Here is a 23,488-nt window from a genome sequence, read left to right on the forward strand (position 1 = left end):
GCTGCCCGCTGCTTTAACCTTTTCCTCACAGCAGCACGTGCCCTGGTGTCTGAGCCTGCTCGGGCCACCACGACCCCACAGCCTGGACCACCCAAACAGGAGACACTCTGGCCTCGCCACTCTGGAGTCCAGAGACTGGGAGTCCAAGGTCAAGGTGCCCCACACGGTTGGTTCCCTGAGACCCCTCCCCTTGGCCGGCAGTACTCCCCAGAGCGTCCTCACGCGGACTCTCCTAGGGGGGCGCGCACGCTGGGGTCTCCCTCTTCTTATAGGGACACCAGTCATATTGGGTCAAGACCCACCCTAAGGGCCTCACTTTAACTTAATCACTGCTGTAGAGACCTCGTCCGGCTACAGTCACATTCTGAGGTCCTGGGGGTTGGATACCTATGGTATTAGGGGGAACACCACTCAGCCCAGAACAAGGGGCCGTTTGCTGGGGGGACACACAGGCTGGGCTGTCTGAGCTGTGCCCACAGCAGGAGCGCAGGGTAGCTGCCTCCGTCTCTGCTTGGGCCCATTTTGCCCAAAACAGGTGGCGGCCCGTGCTGTTCTGATGCCACGGAGGGGCCACCACTGCATGCACGTCCTGTCTCTGCCCCGACCTCAAATTGCATCCTTGCCGTGCAGCTCATGGAGTATCTGGGGCTCAATCACATGCCTGTCCTCGCTTCCAAATAGCACCACCGGAGGCGGGCCGAGCCAAGAGTCCTTCGGAAACATTCCCGCCACACAAGAGCAGGGGCTCCGCTTGTCTCCACCGTCCCCAAATCAAATGTCCCTGAGCCTTCTTTTCCGCTGTCCCCACACACCTGTCAGCTTTCACCTGGATCTTCCAGGCATCTGTGAATGTGCGTACACATGCATGCACACACACACACACACATGCACACGCACATGCACACATACACACACCAAACCCATCTTGTCTCTTAGCCGTGTCCTAAATACCAGGGCGTTGGAGATCTTTCATAATCTCAACACACACTCTTGTTTTCCCTCTACGTTCTGTGTGCATCGTACCGCCGAGAAGTTGTTTTACGTGTACCAACTTCTTTTTTTTTTTTTTTTTTTTAATTTTTTTTTTCAACGTTTATTTATTTTTGGGACAGAGAGAGACAGAGCATGAACAGGGGAGGGGCAGAGAGAGAGAGGGAGACACAGAATCGGAAACAGGGTCCAGGCTCTGAGCCATCAGCCCAGAGCCCGACGCGGGGCTCGAACTCACGGACCGTGAGATCGTGACCTGGCTGAAGTCGGACGCTTAACCGACTGCGCCACCCAGGCGCCCCATACGTGTACCAACTTCTAAACGCTGCTCCTGAAATCAGTGTGATTCTCGCCGGTCCAATGTCACGAATCCTGTCTGTCACAGAAGATGGGAGTGGTCACTGGCTCCTCCCCCCTGGGAGGGTTTCTGAGGAAACGGGGCCCACACACTAACGTGGGGGGGGGGGAGGTCGTGGGCTGCATGGGAGGCAGGCCGGGGACTCCAACCCAAGCTGGGCTTCCTCTCCCTTGTTTGCCTAACCTGCTGAGTCAGTTTTCCGGCTTTTTCTTTTTTCAGTTGCAATCAAAATCGACATTTAACGTCGTACCCATTTTTAAGTCCCCAGGTCAGTGACAGTGAGTGCGTTCACAGCATTGTGAAACGGATCTGCAGAACTTTGACATGGTGCCAATCCAAAATTTTGTGACCATCACACATCAGCTCCCTTTTGCCCCCTGCCCCAGCCCCTGGCACCCACCATTCTAGGTCATGCTTCTGTGAATCTGACTATGCTAGGAACCTCAGAAGGCAGAATGCTACGTATTTGTCTTTTTGTGACTATCTTAGCTCACGTAGCACAGTGTCCTCAAGGGTCACCCGTGTTGTTGCACAGGACAGGACTTCTTTTTTAAGGCTGAATGATAGTCCACCTACACGTAGCCATATCTTGTTTATCCATTGGCCTGTGGGTAGGCATCCGGGATGTTTTCGTCTCTTGCCTACCATGCGTAGAGCTGCAGTGAACACAGAGTCCAGATATGTCTTTGAAACCCTACTTGCAATTCTTTTGGATGTATACCCGAAAAGGTGTTGCGGGTGAATCAGTATGCTCGTGCCTGTAAACAGAGCAACTGAAGCTGGCTTGATCCGCAAGGAAATCTGTAGGTTGACACAATTCTAGAGGCGGGGCAGGCTCTTAATCCAAACTCTGCCATGAGCGAGAGTTCTGAACCAATCACGGAGGCCCTGGGGGCGCCGTGCACCCATTGGCTGCAGCTAGAATGCACAGGCCAATCACCAGCAAGGAGGGCAGGATTACCATGTTTGATTGGATGGTCGGGGTCCATCTCCCAGGCAACCCAGATGCTGAGGCAGCCCGACCATATCCGCTCAAGTCTGGGGTGGGGGCGGGGCATCTCAGCCACCTCTCTGGGCCTGAGTTGTATTTTGAAAGCAAAGGTAGTTTTGACACTTACCTACCTGTAAAGCATTTAGAATAATGGCCAGCTCTCCAGGGGTGCCTGGGTGGCTCAGTCGGTTAAGCGGCCGACTTCAGCTCAGGTCATGATCTCACGGTCCGAGAGTTCGAGCCCCGAGTCGGGCTCTGTGCTGACAGCTCAGAGCCTGGAGCCTGTTTCGGATTCTGTGTCTCCCTCTCTCTGACCCTCCCCCGTTCATGCTCTGTCTCTCTCTGTCTCAAAAATAAATAAACGTTAAAAAAAAAATTAAAAAAAGAATAATGGCCAGCTCTCAACAAATCTTAACTATTAGGAAAGTGGCCAACATTTAAAACACAGGAGATTGTGCATTAAAATCTTGATTTCAGCTCTTCCCCCACCAACACCGCCCCCCGCAAAAAAAAAAAAAAAAAAAAAATATATATATATATATATATATATATATATATATATAGCAAAATCGCTTTTCCTCACAAAAGAAACAGCGTGGGACACAGGAGTAGCTGCTCATTGTAGACAGGCACGCACTCTTCTCCGTGGCCCATGCCCCCACCTGGCCTCACATCTGTCCCTCGCAGATGGTCCTTGACCCCGTGCACGTGTGAGTTTGTGTCCCTGCTTCAGTCAAACTGGAGAGATAAGGTAATTCAAGTCCTCATTTAAAAAAAAAAAAACAGGAAAATGTGGGGGCTCCTGTATGGCTCAGTCGGTTAAGCTTCCGACTTTAGCTCAGGTCATGATCTCGCAGTCCGTGGGTTTGAACCCCACATTCGCTCTGTGCTGACAGCTCGGAGCCTGGAGCCTGCTTCGGATTATTCTGTGTCTCCGACTCTCTCTGCCCCTCCCCGACTTGTGCTCTGTCTCTGTCTATCAAAAATAAATAAAATGTAAAAAAAAAAAAAATTTTTTTTTTAAATCAGGAAAATGTAGAGGCACCTGGATGTCTCAATCAGTTAAGCGTCCGATTTAGGCTGAGGTCATGATCTCGCGGTTTGTGGGTTCGAGCCCCGCATCGGGTTCCCTGCTGTCAGCACAGAGCCTGCTTCAGATCCTCTGTCCCCATCTCTCTCTCCCTCTCTCTCAAAACTAAACAATAAAAAAATAAATGTTAAAAACCCCGAAAAATGTAAATATTCCACTGTCACAGAAGCCTGGGGCAAAACTGTTTAACTTTCTCCTTCGGGAGCTCACGCCGATGATGCCGGCTGTTCCCGTCCTCCTCTTTTATGCTAGGGTGTTGGATGACTTTGAAGAGGCTTCTTAAAATGTGCCTTTTCACAGCTCCTGAGGACAAAGTGCCCCACCCTTGTGAGGTGTGCCCCCCCCCCCTTTCCGGGGCATTCTGGGGGAGGCCATGCCCTCCAGGGCTTTCCAGGGCTGCTGGGTCCTTTTGCAGCCTGGGTGAGTGGGAACACCGCTAGGGTTAGTCCCGTGCGTACCCTGGCGTGGAGGTCAGCCTGTCCCTCCCCTGGGACGGCCGGGCCAGACGCTACAGGCCCGCACATGCCACCAGCCGCCCCGCACCCACCACACAGCCCCAGGGGTCCGCCGGCTCCAGGCTGCCTCGCGGGACACGTCGAGCCGTGCCCAGGGCTGACAAGGAAGAGATCATGTTCTGCTGCCGCACTTGTAGATCGGCAAGCACCCATGTTTCCATGGGATGATGAAACACAGAAATAAATAGGCCACCGTGCCATCTGGGACCGCCCGAGCCGTGTGGCTGCTCTTACACTGGCTTAATCTGGTGGAGACCCTTGGGGTGTCATCGGCCACTTCAGAGAAACCACCGGCGCTGACGGGAAGCCTCTCCCCGGGTCTCAGTGGGCAGCCCGAGCGCCCGGACACCAAGATTCTGACTTGAGTGATTGCCCTGCAGTAACGCCGTGACCCAGGGCTGCAGCCCAGAGCTGTGGATGAGGAAGGCGTCACTCGGAGCGGCAGCTGTGCCTTCAAGCAGGTGTCCTTCATGCCGGGCACGCGGGCAAACAAGCAGAAAGATGAACCGGGTTGTGTCGCTCCAAACACCCACGCTGGGTCTGCTGTTCCGGGGTGTAGCGCTGTCAGGGAGGTGCACTGCAAAAGTAACCTTAGAGACTTAAAGTGCTGGATTAGCCTGTTGCTGAGGGCACATTTTCTTTTCAGAACAGTTTCAAAGCGTGAGAAACATAATGAGCGATTTTAATTAGGACCATTTTAATCCTCTTTGCTGTTTAGCCCCCGATGGGCCTTCCCAACGTGTCTGTCTTCACATGGCGTAAGGCTGTGGTTCAAAACGATCACCCAATGCGTGCCGGGCACCAGTGAAGGTCACCCGATGGAGAGGGATTAAAAGTCCAGAAGAACTCGTGCCTTAAAGGGACAAGACCCTAGCTCTTCACTCCTCCCCAGCCCCTGGGTATGACTTGTTTGATACCTTGGGTTATTCTATTCTCAGAGACCCAGCGAACAAACGAGGCAGGAATAGGCCTGTTGTGGGGCCAGAAATGCAGATCACGCTGGGATGCCGGGCCTGGAGTCATCGCCCCTTCCTGCCCTTGGGAAGTCAACCCCGAGTTGCAGGGGGGGTTGCAGATAATTGCAGTGCCCCCTGTAAGGACTCAGGAACCTAAGAATTCCATGCTGATTTCGGGCTTCGTGAAGCGGACGCATTTTTAGAGACAATGTCCAAGCTGCGCGAAGGCATTATTCTACCGCCGGGAATATTCGGGAAAGGAAAGAGGGGACGGGAGCCCATAAGCAAACGATGGCCTGTTTGCCCCAGCAGACCTGCTGGCTCAGGGCATGATTGAGTCACGGTCCTGTGCAGTCAGACGGATGACAAGGAAAATGTGTGCAGAAAAGTCACATTTCTCCAAGGGTAACGGTTGAGATGTCTATGCTGAGTTTTACCTCCGGGAGGGCCTCATACTCAAATATACGATGGGGTCAAGTTTAGTGAATGGAATCAAGCTTGAGACAGAGGGCAGAGGGGAGCAGGACCCTGTTCTCCCCGGCCTGTGTCGTGAGCCAGGCTCTGGGTGCCTGTGAGGGCAGGAGACCAGTACTCACAGAGGCAGCTGTTCTGGAAAATACCCTTTTCTAAAGGACGTACAGGGCACTTTTGAAGCGTCTCTCTCTCTCTCTCTCTTTTTTTAAATTACCCTCAAATAAGCCTCATGAGACACTGCCTCCTTTGACTAAAATAATCCTCAGCTCAGGGCGCCTGGGTGGCTCAGTGGGTTAAGCGTCCGACTTTGGCTCAGGTCATGATCTCACAGCTCGTGAGTTCGAGCCCCACGTCGGGCTCTGTGCTGGCAGCTCAGAGCCTGAAACCTGCTTCAGATTCTGTGTGTCCCTCTCTCTCTGCCCCTTCCCCGCTTGCACTTTGTCTCTCTCTCTCTCTCTTGAAAATAAGTAAACATTAAAAAAAATCTAAAAATAAATAATCCACAGCTCTAGAAAGAAACGACTGACGGTATTTGTAAAATTCTAGACTCCACAGGGCTAAGGACCGGCCCTTTCTAAGGCTGGTGGTAAGAAGGTCACACGTGGGAGGGGACAGCACAGGGCTGTTGGGACAGCTCACCCAGCACGACCAGTGAGCAGGGTGACCTTTCTCAAGCCACTTCATCCTTTGGCCTCACATTCAGATATGGATTTTGACCCGAGCGTTCTCTGAATACCATGTGCTTTGGGTGTGAAGTCTGGGCCAAGAGGAGGTCCACGTGTCCTCGGCCCCCCAAGGGAGTACCTCAGGGCGGATGATCTTTGGAGCAAATGTATGTGGGCCTAAAATCCAGAATCTTCTGTAGGAGAGAGAGGGAGGCAGGAAAACAGTAAAAATCACCGCTCATGCCCTGTACTCAGTGCAGCAAAAACAGCCAAGAGTCTGTGTTGAATTTCAAGAGCCCTCAATGCTCACAAAACATCTCATTTAAGAAATCTGTTTGTGGGGTGCCTGGGTGGGTCAGTTGCTTAAGCGTCCGATTCTTGGTTTCAGCTCCGGTGACGATCTTGGGGTTCATGGGATCAAGCCCTGAGTCAGGCTCTGCGCCGACAGCGTGGAGCCTGCTTGGGATTCTCTCTTTCTCCACCACGGCCCCCTCCTCCCCCACCCTGCCTGCTCACTCACGTGTGCTCTCTCCTCTTGTCTCAAAATGAATAAAGATTTTTAAAAAAAGAAGAAACCTCCTTGGGGTGGAACTGTGACCACAGGGGTAAGAAGTCCTATGAACGTATACTTTTTACTTATTAAAATGTGGAAGTTCAGAGAAAAGTAACAAACGCGTAGATGAATTATGGCCAATGCACTTCTATTTATTTAGGGCCCACCGTTTTTTCTGTTGCTAGAGAAAGCTCAGTGGGATTTTGGGGAGTGGGAAAATCAGGACTTCTGTTTGGAGTTGGAGAAGCCAGTGGCAACCTTGTCTTGCCATGAGCTAGATCCCTGCAGACGGGCATCTCGGCTCTGAGCATCACGTGGGAGATATGACCCACGAAGACGCGTGACTGCCAGCCTGAGCAGCCTGGATGGCACAGCGCTCAGGCACACCACAGTGTCATGTACGTGCCAAGGCGAGATCGGCTGGAGGCCGCTTCCAGCCATGTTGAGGCAGGTGCCCGTCAGGAAGGCAATGTCCACGGAGAACTTGTAGGATGCAAACTGGGACCAAGCACCTCCATTGCCTCAGACACGGAAGGCCCAGGGCTTGCTCTCTTGGAGGCATAAGATGAAAAGTACAAATAAAGGCCCAAGAGAACCAAAGGGAGGAGGATCCATCTGAGCCCCCAGAGGGGACCTGGAGGACAGGCCAAGGGTGATCTCCCAGAACTAGAAAAAATGGCAAATTAATGACAGTCATCTCAGGCTGTCTGTCAGGATGGATTTGTTCCTGAGCACAGAGCAAAAGCAGGTAGTCTGGAGAGTTGCAAAGGAGCTCCCACTTTTTCACCAGCCCCCCCCCCACCTCTCTGGGATGTGGTCACCCATGGGACCATTAGTGACATTCCCCCATCCGCCAGCTGCTGTGAGGGGTGATCCACTGAGAACAGTGAATGCTGGAGGCAGGAGTGAAGCCCGGACTGGAATAGGAGCCTGGGGTCTCCATGCAGTCCCAGCCTGGAACAGCAACCATCCCAAAGGGGAGGCGAAGCTGAGCCCCGCCAGATGGACAGAGACGCCGTTGGGCCAGAAGACGCTGTCTCTTTGCTGCTGAACTCCTCAGGCTGGGCACAGATAGGTGTCTGCAAAGGCTCGTGGCCTGCAGTGCTCCCCAGGTATGTTTGCCTCCAGACCCTTCCCTGTCACCTGGATTTGCTCAAGGCCACAGTTGAATCAGTACCATAATTGTTTGAACAGATATAAAAGGCGTAGGAGAGAAGTAGCTTGTTCAATCAGTTGAGTGTAAAGGAAGTACATCAATAGGGTGACGTATCTGCTTTTCTTCACACATTTAAGGCATTTTGTTAGAGATTTATCAAAAAGAAAGTCTTAAGAAACAAAGACTACAAGAAAAAGTGACCAACTGTGAAGTCATCTTGGGGGTGAGTGGCTATTCTCTTTCCAATTGTTAGAGTCTCCCTTTCTATACCCCAGGGGAAAAAACAAAACTTTTATTTTAAAACTCAAAAGAATCCCAATAGAAAAAGTCTGGTAAGGTGCAGTTGTGGGGAGAGTATCTCTAAGCATAAGCGGGCTGGAGGATGAGATGGGTCCCTCCCTTCCCACAGGGACGACATCCAGCTTGGAATCCTTGCAGCAGATCCTGACAACTGAGGCTGGAGCCTGGCATCTGCAGGGAGGTTCTTTTGGGTACCAGTAGGTTCTGCTGTGATGAGTGCTTTCTGGCATAAAGCCAAGTTATTGGGGGCCACCATAATTGTGAGTGAGACAGGTGGTTTGTGTGTGAAATGTCTGATTTCCTGGCTGTGCGGTCTGTTAACTTCGGCCAAGGATGAAAACAGTTGTATGCAAGTTTCCTAAAATGACAGGCACCGATGATGATCGTGTCATCGTTATAAGCAGATGTGCATCCCCAAGACGGGCTGGACTCTGGGGAGGGGGCCTCTAGGGAAAGAGGGCAGTGTTACTTCTCATTATTTTTATACTAACCACTCTCTACTGTATTCGAGTGGCCTTTAGGTGGTTTTGCCGTGTGTGTGTGTGTGTGTGTGTGTGTGTGAAAAACACAACATACAAGCATGGTTAAGAGTCATTTAACTTTCCTGTATTGCCTTTTGATGGCATGTTAGCATGTTATGATTTCTGAAAATTATTGTAGGGAAATTACCTTGATATTCCCTGCTAGTGTGTCTTCTCAATATGAAAAATGTGGTTTTCTGCACTAGTCCAGACCCAGGTAACCATGTGAGTAAGCCATGTTTTTTACTGTCTGTCCCATTCAGTCAGTCCCAAACATCAGACAATTTATACAAATAATCGGTAAGGTAGAAATAACCAAATTAGCCAGCTAAGCAAGCGACGGAGCTGACATTGGCCACAGGTAGTGATGCAGAAATGTGAGATGCGATCCTTGGGGACCCGTGCTTTCACTCTGTCGCTGGTGAGGCTTCTTTCCCACGTACCTTGTCAAGGTGACTCTCACAAGGTCTGTGACAGCCTTTGTGACACATAAGACTTCAGAGTCTTGCTTCTCTGTCTGGCATCGTATTTCTGGGTGGTTCAGGACCCCATTTTCCTTCCATTCTGCCTGTTCGGTACCTCCTGCCCCAAATCAAGACTCCAGGAGCCACAGCCCCTCTCACCTTTCCTTCTCCCACCAAGTCCGCACCCTTCCCCAGTGTGATTTCTTCTTTTTTGTGTCGTGGGCATATTCTACAACCACTTGGGATGTGTTTTGTGTTTGTACGTCTTCTGAAAACGCTCTAACGTAATTCCTGAAAGTTTATTCCGTCCTGCTGGTTTATTTTAAAAAGTTTATTCATTTATTTTGAGAAAGAAAGAGAGAGAGAGAGAGAGCATGAGCAGGGGAAGGGGCAGAGAGAGAAGGAGAGAGAATCCCAAGCAGGCTCTGCACTGTCAGCCCAGAGCCTGATGTGGGACTCAATCCCGTGAGCTGTGAGATCATGACCTGAGCTGAAATCCAAGCGTTGGACACTTAACCAGCTGAGCCACCCAGGCACCCCCTGCCCTTCCGTTTTGAAGAAGATGTCACTTTTCACTTCATGGAGAGCCTTCTGTGGAGAAAAATGCCCCTGCATCTTGAGATCACGGATTGACCAGGAGTTTTTTAGCGGGTCCATTCATTACCTCCAGTGCCTTTGAAACACAGCAGTGAAGAGGTTTTAGGAGGCAGAGGGAGGAAGCCACCTGGCTTAGGTATGGACTGTTCTCAGCTGCAGCTTAGCGAGGGGAGAAGCACAAGCTGGCCAGGGGACCCTAGAGGAGCTGGAGAAAGCTCCCCAAGTGTAGACCTGGACCAGGAGCCTCAGCATCACTTGGAACATGTGAGCAGGTGCAGGTTGAGGCGGGGGACATCTGAGACCCTCTGAATCAGAATCTTGCATGGAAGGGTCGCTCTGCAATCTATTCTAACAAGCCCTCCAGTGGACTCCGGTGCAAGCCAACCACAAGAACCATAGTTTCCAGGGGATTTGGATGCTTGGCGGCCAACAGCCCAGTGAGGTCCAGCACCTACTAATGGTAATCATGGCTGCCACTACTGAGCTTCGACTCTGTGCCCCGCTGACCTCTCTACATGTGCCGTCTCATGGCGTCTTCACTGTGGCCTCAGAGAGAGGACTCTTGCCTGCATTCCTGAAGAAGGTGCCTTCAAGCTGGGGAGACACAGTGCCAGGGCTTCAGCGACGATGCTGTGGGCATTGCAAGGCCAGGGGGAGGCATCGGAGCGGGGACAGCTGCAGATCTCCAAGGGCGTGGAGGAGGGGGGACCTGAGGAACCCCGGAGGGAGGAAGACTTTGAAGAAGAAAGAGAAGTCCTCTTCTGAGAACTCGAGGGAGGAAACCCATCCGATGGAAACGCAGGTGGTGGTCAGCCCTGCGGTCGGACATTCAGTTGCTTCTCCTGGTGGAAGCTTCCTCGATCCGACTCTGCAAGGGTGCCCCTCCAGCTGCTCTGGCTGCCTGTGGCCGTTCTCCCCACCACGCCTGAGTCGTCTGCCCTGAAGGGAGGAAACGTTTTGCGCTTGGATAACCTGGCAACACAGCTGAGACAAGAAGCGTGGGTGGGAAACACATTCTACGTTAAAGTAAGTTGAGATTCCTTACGTTGCCAGCAGTATGGTGGGTCAGAAACCCCTTTCTGCTACAGAGCATCTCAAAATGCTAGATCTTACGTAGTGATCACTTTTTTTTAATGTTTCTTGAGAGAGAGAGAGAGAGAGCAAGAAGGGGAGGGGCAGAGAAAGAGGCAGAGAGAGAATCCCAAATAGGCTCCTCGATGTCAGCACAGAGCCTGACTCGGGGCTCGATCCCACAAACCCTGAGATCATGACCTGAGATGAAATCAAGAGTCGGATGCTTAACCGACGGAGCCGTCCAGGCGCCCCACGTAGTGACCACTTTAAATGTATAGCTGCTCTTGCAAGAGAGTAAATGAAATCGTGTTGGCCTGAAAATGAGAACGAAGGCACAGAATAGAAAAGCAAGGACAGCTGAGAGGGCCTGGGCTCTGTTCCCACGGTCCTGCCCTGGAGCCCACAGACCACACTGGGCCACCTGCGCACAGACCCTCAAGAGAGAGACCCTGTCCACGAATCGGAGGGGTGGAAGGAAGTGGCCTTCAGCACAGGGAGATGCCGGGGGAAAAATTCAGAAAGTCACTCTTTGCAGGGAGGACAGTCCAGAGTGGGGAAGAAACGTTAGCAGGAGCCTCAATTCCACTGAAAAACCTTAGCGTCTTAGTGAACCCAGCCAGCTACCAGTGCAACGAAGTCATGTCGCTGGGGTTCCTCAGGTCTCCCTAGGCGTGAGGGCACCAAGGTGCGAAGGAAAAAAGATATCCTTACACCCATCAGCCAGGAACATTCATATGCTTGGTAGGTGTTACAGGTGGTAAAACTTCAGAAACCATCAATAAGGATACGGAAGGACAGACTGACCAAGAAAGAACATTGTAATCTCACACGCATTACAGAAAGGGACAAAAAAAAGGAAAAAGTTTTCTTTTTCTGTTTAGCTTTTCTTAAAAACACCTCCTGGGATGTTTTATTGCAGTGACAATATGGTCTGTGCCCACCAACTTCCACATTTTGCTACAACCAAAGGAAGATAAGGGAGAACACGGAGTCAAAGGGCACACGTTCATTTAATCAAAAGAGGGAGAAAGGATGATCTGAATTGCAGGACAAACTAAAATGGTTACTCTTACGAAAGACACTGAGTACTATCGTGGGTGCTAACAACAGCTCTCTATAGTACTGCAAAAATATTCTTCATTGGGTCACTTTGATGCCAACTTTGGATCAGGAGCAGTGGCTGAACAGAGCTTTTTGGAAAGCTAAGCCAAAGTGGATCACACATTTTGTTCTGTAGGGTCTAGTGATAAGGGATGGAACATGGGAGAAATTAGCGGAGGAAACGGACAGTATTTTTCTTAGATTGCCTATCCAAAATGGCATGTGACTCACCTTTGCTTCGTGCCAGACCTGACTCATAGTCAATTCGAAATTGAGTCCCTTGGCAACTTGGCAAGTCCCTGAACGTCAGATTTTCTGAGGTGTTGATTAAATACAATTCATGTGCTTGAATACTCTAGACTACCTGGAGACAGGGTTTCTATTTTGATGGCGAAAAGCAAAGCATCAGCTTTGTTCTTGCCAGTATAAAGTACATGCTTTTTCAGACTGAGGCCCCAGAAATATATATGTACCAACAGCCCGAGCTTTTTTCTCAAAAGTCTTTTAGAATATACTGAAGTCCCTGGACAAATAGAATCAAGATTTTTTCCATAGAACATGGAAGAAAATCTTGTCACTTAGAAAAGCTTAAATGTAGGTATTCTCAGTGAAATTCATTATGTGGCGAAAGACCCCTAATTTGACTCTTGCCTAACACATGATTTTGTGTGATTTTGAATGGACTTGCTACTTTAATGGGCCTGGCAGAGTAAGTTTCTGCAACACATACCCTCAGGGATAGATGAAATAATTTCTTGGCTGGGGCTCCTTTTATAATTTGCAAAAGAGGAGTCATGATAACCACGCTGCAGAGGGCGTTGGATTAAATTGGAGGCAGCTAAATAGTATCCATTACAACATTGCGGAATGGCTACACCCAACTACCATTATATGATTTCCAAACATCAGTGTTGGTCTATACTATCTGGTAGTAATTAGCCAATGGTCTAATGTTTTAGGTGACTCTCATAGCCAGACATCAGCATAAAGAATCCTGTGTAGCTATTTGCTGAAACAGGCACATGATGGCACAATGAAACTTTAGTTTTAAGATGACTGAGCTTAATTGAAGGATGGTCAACCATTATGGCTGCTTGGAGAAATGAGATACCTCATCCCAATGGAGTCCTTTTGAGAAGGTGACTTCCCTCTCTGCCCCGTGGATCTCCCCTTAGCCCAATCTGTCATAGGGCTTTCTGTTGTATCCTAAGGAAACCGTGCTATTCCCATGTATGAAAGAAATCCACTTCTTATCATTATTGACACCCTCATTTAAACACATGAAAATAGTCAAGAATCACTAAACAATCTTTTTTTTTTCTTAATGCATGAAAGAGGAACAATGAACTGATCAGAGGAACTAACCCCAAAGGAAGTAGGGTTTATTTAGGAAACAAAATAGAACTTTAAATATTTTTTGTGTTTGCCTCAGAGAATTGTAATGGATTATCACATACATAAAACAAGAGCAGAGAATTACTGAAAAATAAATGAATAAAAGGACATCCAAAACCTCTTGGAAATTAAATACACAGACAAATTTTGGTGAAATTTTTGATATTCACAGATAAAGAGGAAACTCTTGCCAGCTTCAAGAGATAAGATTATATAGAGTTGGAAAGAACCATGTTAGCATACAGATTCTCATGTGTGAGGCAGGATGCCAGGAAAGAAGGAACCAAGAATAGAATTTTGAAAAAAGATTGTGATCTGAATCTTGCTTGGATTTAGCCATACTGATCGTCAAGGATATGGATTAGATGAAGACAATCTTCAGACACAAGAGGGCTTAGAGAGTAACTGGATCCAAATTAGATTGTTCTGACAATACAACTACTCAAATATATAATCCAAATAATGGAAAATAAATCTAGAAAAGGGAAGGGTGTGATAATACAACTGTTGCATTTCATAAAAGTTCCTATAATAGAAACATAATGTAAAATAGTTACATATTTTTAATTTGCATTTTATATGTATATACTAATAATCTTACATCATAATTTATTTTATATATTTAGTGTATAATATTTAACATAGATTATGTTGAATCATAACCATAATTATATAACATTAAATCATTAATCATAATTATATATTTTTTGTATTTCTAGTTAACATTAATAAACATATGAACATATCTAATATTTATAATAAATATTTTGACATTATGGCATTCATATTTAATACATATTATAGGTATACTGATGAAAATATCAGGGTAGTTTACCTATTGATTAGATAGGAGTCTTTAGTTCCAAAAGAAAGAAACATGTCTTGAACTGGTTAAGGGAAGTGGGTTTTTGTGGGAGTTTTTTGGCTCACATGACTGGGAATTTTAAGAGATGAATCCTCATTATGGTCATGGCAGAGTCCAGGTACCCAATTACTGTCTTAGGACTGTGTTTTCCCCCATCCCTGAACAAGTTCTCTCCATGTGCTCGTCCAAATGGCTATTTATCCAAGACTCTGCCATTCCATTGACTCCAGGCCAGTGAGACCAGCTTCCCCAGGAGCTCTGGTGGGAAGGTCCAGAGGCAGGCCTTGATTTGTCCAGCTGAGCACACGTGCCCTCCTTTGGTCTACCATTGTGTGCACGGTTTAAATTGGCCAGATTTTGGTTCCTCTCACGCCCATCCCCCAGGGCCCAGGGTAGTTAGGGGCAGTTGTTAGACTCACCCAGATGTTGAGAAATAGGTTGGCCACAGGAAGCAGGAATTCATTTAGCACTAACAGGGAGGGGGACAGTGCTGGACAGACAAAAACAGCAGCTGTTGTCTATATATGTCTTAATAGAACAGTGACTGGAATCCAGTCCTGCCTTTCAGTGGTGGAAATTGAAATTTTCCCTGCCCATTTTCCTGGGTGTATTAGGATTCTAGGATTAAACGTATGTCTCAGGCTCTGGAGAAGTATGCATTGATTACATCATTGACTCTTAAGAGAATTCAGATTCCAGAGAATCTATTTTAGATCCATTAGTGCTTTCAAAGTCTTCATTATCCTGCCTTCTTGAAGAAAATTTTGTGTGTGTGTGTGTGTGTGTGTGTGTGTGTGTGTGTAGTGATCCTCTATCGTGAACTGGCTGTACTGTTACCTGCATCGTGCAGTACCTTTGAGGGGCCCATGATTACATTGAAAAATGATACAACTCTTTTTAAAGTATTGCTATTTACAGTACAGTAGAAATTACATCTGGTGCAGCCCATCAACTCAAGATGGAAATTTTCGCGTGTCAGTGAAAAATGTTTAGGGGGACATGGTGGTTCAAAATTATTTGCGGATGTATATGACAGAAACTATCGGCAAACACGTGTCAGTTTGCACTACTGATTCAAGAGCACTTTTCCAGTATCTCCCCTGTTTCTTCCCTTTTTTCTTAGTTCTTAGAACATAGGGAATTAAACCAAAGTAGTCGGGATGAAAGATGAGCATCGGTTATTGGCTATCAATAATGTGCGGAAATCATAGGCATCAGTGAGAGGGGAAAAAGAATCCTTTCTGTGAGACATTGTCTTTGGTCCACATCAATGTGGTGAAAGTGACCCTTGGGGAATCTCCCTTAGTCATGACTAGCAAGAGACCACGATTTAGGGTACAAGACCTTGCACTTACATTCAATAAAATCACTCAAAACTGAATCCGTTACAAGAGTCCTTGGAAGATCCTTATGTTTCATGTTTGAAATTTTTTTGGTGACTTTGTAAATGAAAAACTCAATGACGTGGGTACTGAATGGAACATGATGGTGTTCACCTTGAGGAACTGGAAGCCGTAAGTTAGCATTTTCTTCTTTACACCTTAGCTAGAGAAATTTCTGGAAGCTCTCATTGAGACAGAAGGGCATTTGAACCACAGGATTATAAAATTTAGGTGGAGGACAGTGAAGGGGTTAGTATTCCTTACTCAGGCTCTATGGCCATTCATTTGGAAGAGAATTTAATCAAGAATTTAGATTAGGCTTCTGCTAAAGACAAATTAAGTGTGGTTTTCACATTTGCAAAAATCTTGCAGTGGTAACTTTTTAGGTCAAAAAGGTTGTTCACGCCTTGAGAGAAGAGCAGACTTGCCAGTAAATTTATTAGCTCACAAATCACGAGCTATACTTTTAGGGCCGATGGAAGGCGGCAGAAAGGACGTAGACAATGACGCATCCCTTTTACAATTCCTAGTCACTAGTCAACTGTCCAAAGAACGTTTGCATCTTACATTTAAATTTGGAATTTCAGAGAACAGTAGTACTCTGTACCTAGAAGGGATTTTAGAGCTCCTCAGAACCCACATGCTTATTTTACAGAAAGGGGAAAAGGCTGTTCCGAGTTTAGAGTAGAACTTGGACCTGGATGTGGGATTCGGGCTCTTAACCCAGCCCTTCTTGGGCTGTCCCTGGATTTCAAGTTGGGGTCCCCAGGACCACTGGCTTCATGGAATCAGGGGCTAAATGAGGGAGGTGAGGGGTGCACAGAAGGATCTAGATGGCCCCATAAATAACAGCCAAAGCCGCTCCAAGCTTTTCTTCTATGTTTTGGGCTTCTGTTTAGAATTGATAAAGGAAAAAAAAAAAAATTCTCCTGCACCATTATCTTACTCAGAAATGGTCAAAACATGTTACAGCTCACAGGGCTAACAGTAGGAACCAGCCCAGAGGAGACTCAAAGCTGGGGCAGGGCGAGGGAGGTGGTGATGTCCGATTCTAAGCGAAGATTCTCAGACCGACGGGGTTGACTGCAGACAGACATGAAAACCACACCGAGCCAGGTTGGAGCCTCACACGAATGTTCCTTCCTATCTCCAGATCGGGGCCGGCTTTGATGGCTCCCCCAGCAATGTTTCAGGAAGTTGTTTGCTGATCTCTCCTTGGCCAGTCCCCTGAGGTGGGTCCCTTCTCCCTGGGCCTTTATGCACTTGTTCCTCCCGTGCCTGGGTGACCACCCTCCTGACAGTGTGGCCGCCCTTACCTGCTCCCTGAACCCCGGGGGCGGCGCATGGGTGGACCCTCACCGAACACCTGTCCGGTGGGTTCAAGGATGCAGTTACTCTGGCCCTGGGAAGGTGATCCATTAGAAGGGACTTGCCCGGGCAGGAGGGGAGCTCCGGAAATGGCAGTCTTTACCGTATATTGTTAAAATGGTTTCACACATACACGCCGAATATAGACTCCTCACACCTTGTCGACTTAGGTTTGCAGTTGGCTCAATTTAGAGCAGTGACTTTCTACTTGCTTTTTTTGCTCCCAAACGTCTGTAGGGTGTAAAGCAAGCCCAGGCCAGCATTCTGGATCGCATAACTGGAGAGAAAGGGGATGGGGAGGGCTTGGCGTCCCCCGTCCGCCAGGGATGTATTCCAAGTGTCCAGGACACGAGTGTGCCAGGAGGACCCCCTAGCCGCAGGCGGTCCCGGAGGCTTCTTTGGGGTTACTTCACACTTGGGTGACCCCTGGGGTGGGAAGAGGGGGACCGGGACTGGACCGAGCCACCTGTTTGGGACCCTGCTGCATGCTGACACCTCCCTCCGACCAGCCAGCCCCACTCCACCTGTGCAGACACACCTCGAGTTGACATTAGCAGATGGCACCGAGGAAAAACACTGAAAGAAGGCGGGTATTGTTAACAGCGCTCGCTGCGTGCGGTTCGGACACATCGCCTCGCGCATTTGTGCCTCTAAACAATTCCTCCTTTGTGCTCTGGTCTTTCCTTTCGAGCTCTGTTGTGAAATGTCTGTGTTTTGTTTTTTTTGTTTTTTTTTATACATATGTAATTTTGTTCTTTTGTTTATTTCATTGTTCGGGATCTCAAATAAGCCAGCCCCTCGAGGAACGCTCTCCTTGGCGCTCTTTTGGGTTCATTAATAATACGTTGCAAAGTCTGCTGTCCGGTTCAAAGCATGTCCCTGTGAGGCCGTCGCGGGACTCCAGGTCGTGATCACGTGCAGTGAGCCCTGGGCACCCCTACGGCCTTAATTCACTGTAGCAATCCAGCAACGACGTATTGGAGAAACAGTTTTACAACAAGACAGCCGGAAACCGCAGCACAGCGCGGTCCTTGCTTCCTGGACCGCCGGGAACAGGGCTGAGATCGGATGTCTTGAGGTTTAAAATCTGTTTCTACATTAAATTCGAAGTAAACACGTCTGGTGTGTAGCTGGTCCAGGGTGATGTCCTCCTGTCCTGCAGGCATGGAGCATTCGGTGACCTTAGGGAATCCGGAGGCTCGCTGTGCTTCCATAGTTAATGTATCTTTGAAGGGCTTGCTTGGATGTTGTGCCAGATGGCTACAGTGTTCCCCGTCATTACTATTTCAGTGTAACCCTCGCTCTGATCGTTGCAAATCTCTGCCTCTTGTTCTTCCTGCTGCAGTAAATCTCACTCAGGAACAAGAGAACCCCAACCAGAGCCATTTGCGTTCTGGTTCCTTCTCATTGGTCTTGGAGGTAATCTTCCAGGATCCCCTCTTGTTTGGAACAGAGCTCCCTGTTCGCGTGTAAAAAAAAAAACGAAGGGGAGGAAACAAATTAGATAAAAATGGAGGGGGAGGCAGATGCCGACGAGGCATGAAGTTTGACCCTGTAGGGCGGATTCTGAATGTTCCTGTGGAACGTTTGTCAGAAGCTCCCACACAGTATTATTTACTTCTCATTTTGTTTATGTCTGGATGGTCTTGGGGGAAGAACTCACTTCAGAACAACTTCAGCGGAAGCAAGGGTCAGGCTGGAAAGCATGGCAAACGCTGTGTCATTTGTCGGAATTTTTAAACGCGTCTGCCCGCAGTCACACACGCGGGTAAAAAGCCAAAGGGCTGATCCGGAACGTGCTGACGTTTGAGGGCAAGTTTTGCTCTGGATCACGTACCGGCACCCGGCTCCCTCCAGCCATAAGGCGCTTCTGGAGGAAGCTGTGAGGCCCGATCGGGTCTTCCTGTGCTCCCAGCCCCCTGAATTCCACCGTCCAGGGGAGTCAGGCGGGTTGGTGTTCACATGCGCTCGGCCGTGTGGAGACGTGCCGGCTGACGTGTCCTTGCCGTGTTTTGTCCAGTGAGCCTGCCCCTGGGGCCCGGCAGTCCCCGTGGCACGGACGGGGCCCCACCGGTGCCGTCCGAGGCCGAGGAGACCGTGTCTGTCGGCAGCTGTTTTGCCTCCGAGGACACAACCGAAGACTCAGGAGTGGTGAGCTCCCCGTCAGACATCGTGTCCCTGGATTCCCAGCACGACAGCGTGAAATCCAAAGATAAGTGGGCCACGGACCAGGAAGACGGCAGCGACCAGGACCTGGCTGGGACCCCAGAACTGGGTCCCCGGAAGAGCCCCACGCGGGAGAGGAACAGCTCTGGGCGACGGCACTCGAGGTGAGTCACGGGACAGCTGGAGAGGGAGGGCCCATCCTGGACTCGAGGAGGAAGGTCTGCGGGTCGTGGTGACCCGACAAATGCATGCCGGGTGCCCTCCGCAGCTGCCACTCCCTCCCTGATTTGGGGGTGCGATCCACAGCCGTGTGTTCACGCTCTTTCTAGACATGCGGGGGTTTAGAAGTACGGTAAAACCTTGGCTTGCGAGTAACTCGTTCTGCGAGGGTTCCACACAAGCAAATATTTCTAGTCAATTTTGACTTGATGAACGAGCGATGCCTTGCAACACAAGTCGCACGTGACGCCCAATGTGGTCACGCCTGAGCCAATGGTTCTTGAAATGCGCCTTGATGTACGAGTGCTTTGGATGACAAGCATGTTCTGGGAATAAATTATGCTTGCAGACCAAGGTCTTACTGTAATACCTAACATGGTCTAGTTTGTTTTTCCTTTTATATAAATGGGACCATAATCTCAGTGCCCTTTTTTCTTTTCTTTTTTTTTTAATTTTTTTTTTAACGTTTATTTATTTTTGAGACAGAGAGAGACAGAGCATGAACGGGGGAGGGTCAGAGAGAGGGAGACAGAGAATCTGAAACAGGCTCCAGGCTCTGAGCTGTCAGCACAGAGCCCGACGCGGGGCTTGAACTCACGGACCGCGAGATCATGACCTGAGTCGAAGTCAGCCGCTTAACCGACTGAGCCACCCAGGCGCCCCTCAGTGCCCTTTTTTCCATCAAGTTTTAAAGATTGATCCATGAGGATACATGTCTTATTAGTTCATTTATTTTCCTTTTTTTAATTAAAAAAAATTGTTTTGTTTTTTTTTTTTTTTTATGTTAGAGAAGGAAAGAGAGCTCACGAGTGAGGTGTGGGGGGCATGGACCCTGACACGGGGCTCGATCCCATGACCTGAACCAAAATCAGGAGTCACACCTCGACCTACTGAACCACCTGGGGACCCCTTATTTTTCTTTTAAACTTAACTAATGGGCACTAAGGTCATTCTGGTTTTCCACCCACTGGAAACAGTGAGGCAGGTATACATATGTTCCTGTTTACATGTAGAGAGCTTTCTAGAAGAGAAGTTACTAGACGTTCAGAAAAGTCATCTTCAACCATGGACTATTGGCCAGTTGTTCTCCACCGTGATTGGCTTACACACCCTCCAGTGGTCTCTAATGGCCTGGCACTCCTCACCTGCACTGGCCCATGCCATCAGCAGACCTCGTATGTTCGCCAGTCCTACGGGTTCAAATGGCATTTCACGTGCTTTTTAATTTACAATTCTCTGATCAGTAAGAATGAGCATCTTGTGATGTGTGCATTAGTGTAGGAATTGTCTTTTCATAGACTGTTCTTTAAAAAAAAAAACTGGGATGTTACTTTAAAAAAAAAAAATTCAGGGGCGCCTGGGTGGCTTAGTCAGTTAAGCATCTTGGTTTCAGCTCAGGCCATGATCTCACGCCTCGTGAGTGCAAGCTCCACATCAGGCTCTGTGCTGACAGTGTGGAGCCTGCTTGGGATTCTCTCTCTCCCTCTCTCTCTGCCCCTGCCCTGTTCACTCTCTCTCCCAAGATAAGTAAACATTAAAAAAAGTAAATAAGTTAAAAAAACTAAACGTTCATCCATTTCTTCTTAATCTGTTAAATCGGTTCTTGACTACCCACGGAGAGTCTTCAAGACCGTGGTTTGCATGTAACTCTGTGTTCCTTCGTTGCATAAAAATTGCTTTTTAATTTTAATAATGTCAGATTTCTCCCCTTTTCCCTGAACGCGGAAATTCCTCTGCATATTTGAGAGCCCCTTCCCACACCCTGAAGGACTAAAGATGAGCTGAATTTCTCATGAAAGTTTAGTGTTGCTTTCTCGTATCTGGGCTTCTCAACAACCTGGGTTTATTTTCGGGTGTGATGTGAAGGAGGAAATCTATTTTTTCCCCTGACTCCTCGCTCTACCCTGGTTTCCTTGTATACCACCTGCCCCCTGCGTTCCGTTCCTTTCGTAGCTGGATTTTTGGTCCTGCCATGTCCCTCCCCCCACCCCAGCACCCACTGTCTTTGTTTTCTTCAGTCTTGCCCAGAAAGGCAGGTTAATTCTCTTCAGTCTTGCCCAGAAAGGCCCATCAGTTTTTTTCACCCTTTAGATAATTTTAAGAGCCAGTCCACACAAACGATGTTATGGAAATATTAACAAGAATGAGACCAAGAACGTCAGCCCGTAAGCCGACCCCCAAAAGAAACGAATGCCTTTGTGTTTGCCACATTTTGGTCCAGCCCAGTCCATGCGAACACGCAGATCTTTATCTGGTTAATGTAATTGTCAATAATAATTTATTTTGATACATTTTTCGCCCAAGGACGTATCACGAGCATTTTCCCATTTGTTAATTACACTCTGTAATAATTTTAACGTGTAGCTCATCAGACTTAAGGACAATTCCAAGGCCAAGTGCGTATTTCACTGGCCAGAAAACTAGAATGCGGCCCTTGCTTGTTCTTCCCCCTCACCTTCCCCCGCCCCCCCTGCACACAAGGCACGTTAGCCTGTGCTGTGTGCATCTGTGAGAGCAGAGAACAATTACGGTGTTTCCTTCTTAGTCCATTTAACGTTCAAAAAAATCTCTTTCTACAGTAATCCTCAGGTGTGTTCTGTGAGTGTGCACGGAGATTGCGTTCCCTGAGCTCTACATCTGAAGTTCATCAGACATTTTTCCTTCTGGCCCCTAGGGATGCTGTTGTTAACCCTCCTTTGCTTTGCTGGCATCGACCCCTGATGCAAAGCATTGCTGCTTTCTGTCCAAATGGGAGAGTTAACATTGCCCCTGGCCACAGCCAGGGATAATCATGGAGTCTTTGGAACCTGATGCTTTCTCCCAGCAGGGAGTAGGGGATGTTTTTCTGCCCTTATCTCTGGGGTGCCATGGAATTTGAGAGTAGGCGGTGGGGAGGGAGGGGGCTCTGACAGACCCACAGGGGAACCCCCAGCACTGATTAGTTGCCTGGCCTTCGAGAGTCCGCACGACTTTGCAGAGATAGTGTCTCCTCCCACTCAGAGGTGTCCTGAGCCTGCAAATGCCCAGTGTGCGTGGCACAGTACACGTTCCCTTGCTCTCAAGTGGTTGCATTGTCAAAGTCACTACGGTTAGTTCAGGAAACGGGGCGCCGTGAATTTTCCTGGCAGGTCACTTTTCTTCTCTGGGCTTCCAGCAGCCCAGCAGTGTCCTAAGGATGCAAATAGCCTCTGAGCCCCTCAGCTCTGTCTGTGCTGTTCCATTATCTGCCGCAGACGTGGGATCCCCTCTCTGCCCCAGGACTTCTCATGGAATGACCATCGTTAGTGCATTACTGTGATTCAGAGGAAATGTCTGTTTGGTCCTATTTCTCCTAGATATTTGGTCTACACCCACAGTTGCTGGCTTACAGCTCCCAAAGCCCTTGGGATTTCTTAAGTGGAGAGTAGTAGAGAGGTCTTTTGTTATGTTAAATGGTGCCTTTTGGAAAGCATCCATGGGGCGGGGCGGGGTGGGGGCATGCAGGGTGCCAGTGGGGGCAACTAATTGACTAAAGTCACCCCCTGACCTTCCGGGGGGGAGGGGAGAGGGGCTGGAGGCAAGGTCAGCCATTGGCTAGTGACTCAGTGCAATGCAGCCTCCATAAACTATCAAAAGGAGGGTGTTGGAAAACTTCCAGATTTGGTGAACGGGAACAGGTAGAAGGGGATGGGAACAGGTTGGGGGGAGTGGCGCCTGGGGAAGGGTGGGATTTCTGTGCCCCCAAATCGTATTTCTCCTTATGCCTCTCTTCTTCCGGCTACTGATTCACATCCTTTCTTATATCCGTTAATAAACGGGCCAACCTAGGTGTTTCTCTGAGTTCTGTGACTCATCCTGGCAAGTTGATTGAACCTACGGAGGAGGGCATCAGAGCCCCCAGTCTGTAGCCATGGGTCTGAGCTGGAGGCTGGTGTCTCTCAAGGGTGGGAGTGGGGAGGGGCGCCTGGGTGGGCGTCAGACTTCAGCTCTGGTCATGATCTCATAGTCCGTGAGTTCGAGGCCCACATCGGGTTCTGTGCTGACAGCTCGGAGCCTGGAGCCTGCAGCCTGCTTCGGGTTCTGTGTCTCCCTCTCTCTCTGCCCCTCCCTTGCTCATGCTCTGTCTCTTTTTCTCAAAAATGAATAAATGTTTAAAAAAAAATTTTTTTTTTAAGGGTGGGGGTGGAGAGCAGCCTGGTGCGACTGAGCCCTTCTGCCTGTGGGGTCGGAGAGTGTCTGTGGGTCCATAGTGTCAGAAGGCAGTTGAGTCTTTGGACAGAGAGCTGCCTCTGCCCCTGTGCCTGAGGCA

General features: G+C 48.8%; 1 protein-coding gene across 12 annotated transcripts in view; it reads left to right on the plus strand.

Moving 5' to 3' along the window:
• The window catches only part of COBL (cordon-bleu WH2 repeat protein), a 267,995-nt gene that overhangs the window by 223,904 nt on the left and 20,603 nt on the right, over nucleotides 1-23,488 (plus strand). For all 12 annotated transcript variants that reach the window (XM_086697069.1, XM_086697068.1, XM_086697073.1 and 9 more), the window contains one exon: nucleotides 18,836-19,145. In XM_086697069.1, coding sequence (XP_086553195.1) covers nucleotides 18,836-19,145 — 310 coding nt within the window. The remainder of the gene's footprint in view (nucleotides 1-18,835; nucleotides 19,146-23,488) is intronic.

This window comes from Puma concolor, chromosome A2, assembly GCF_028749965.1.
Source record: "Puma concolor isolate L17-30 chromosome A2, mPumCon1.1.hap2, whole genome shotgun sequence".
NCBI lineage: Eukaryota > Metazoa > Chordata > Mammalia > Carnivora > Felidae > Puma > Puma concolor.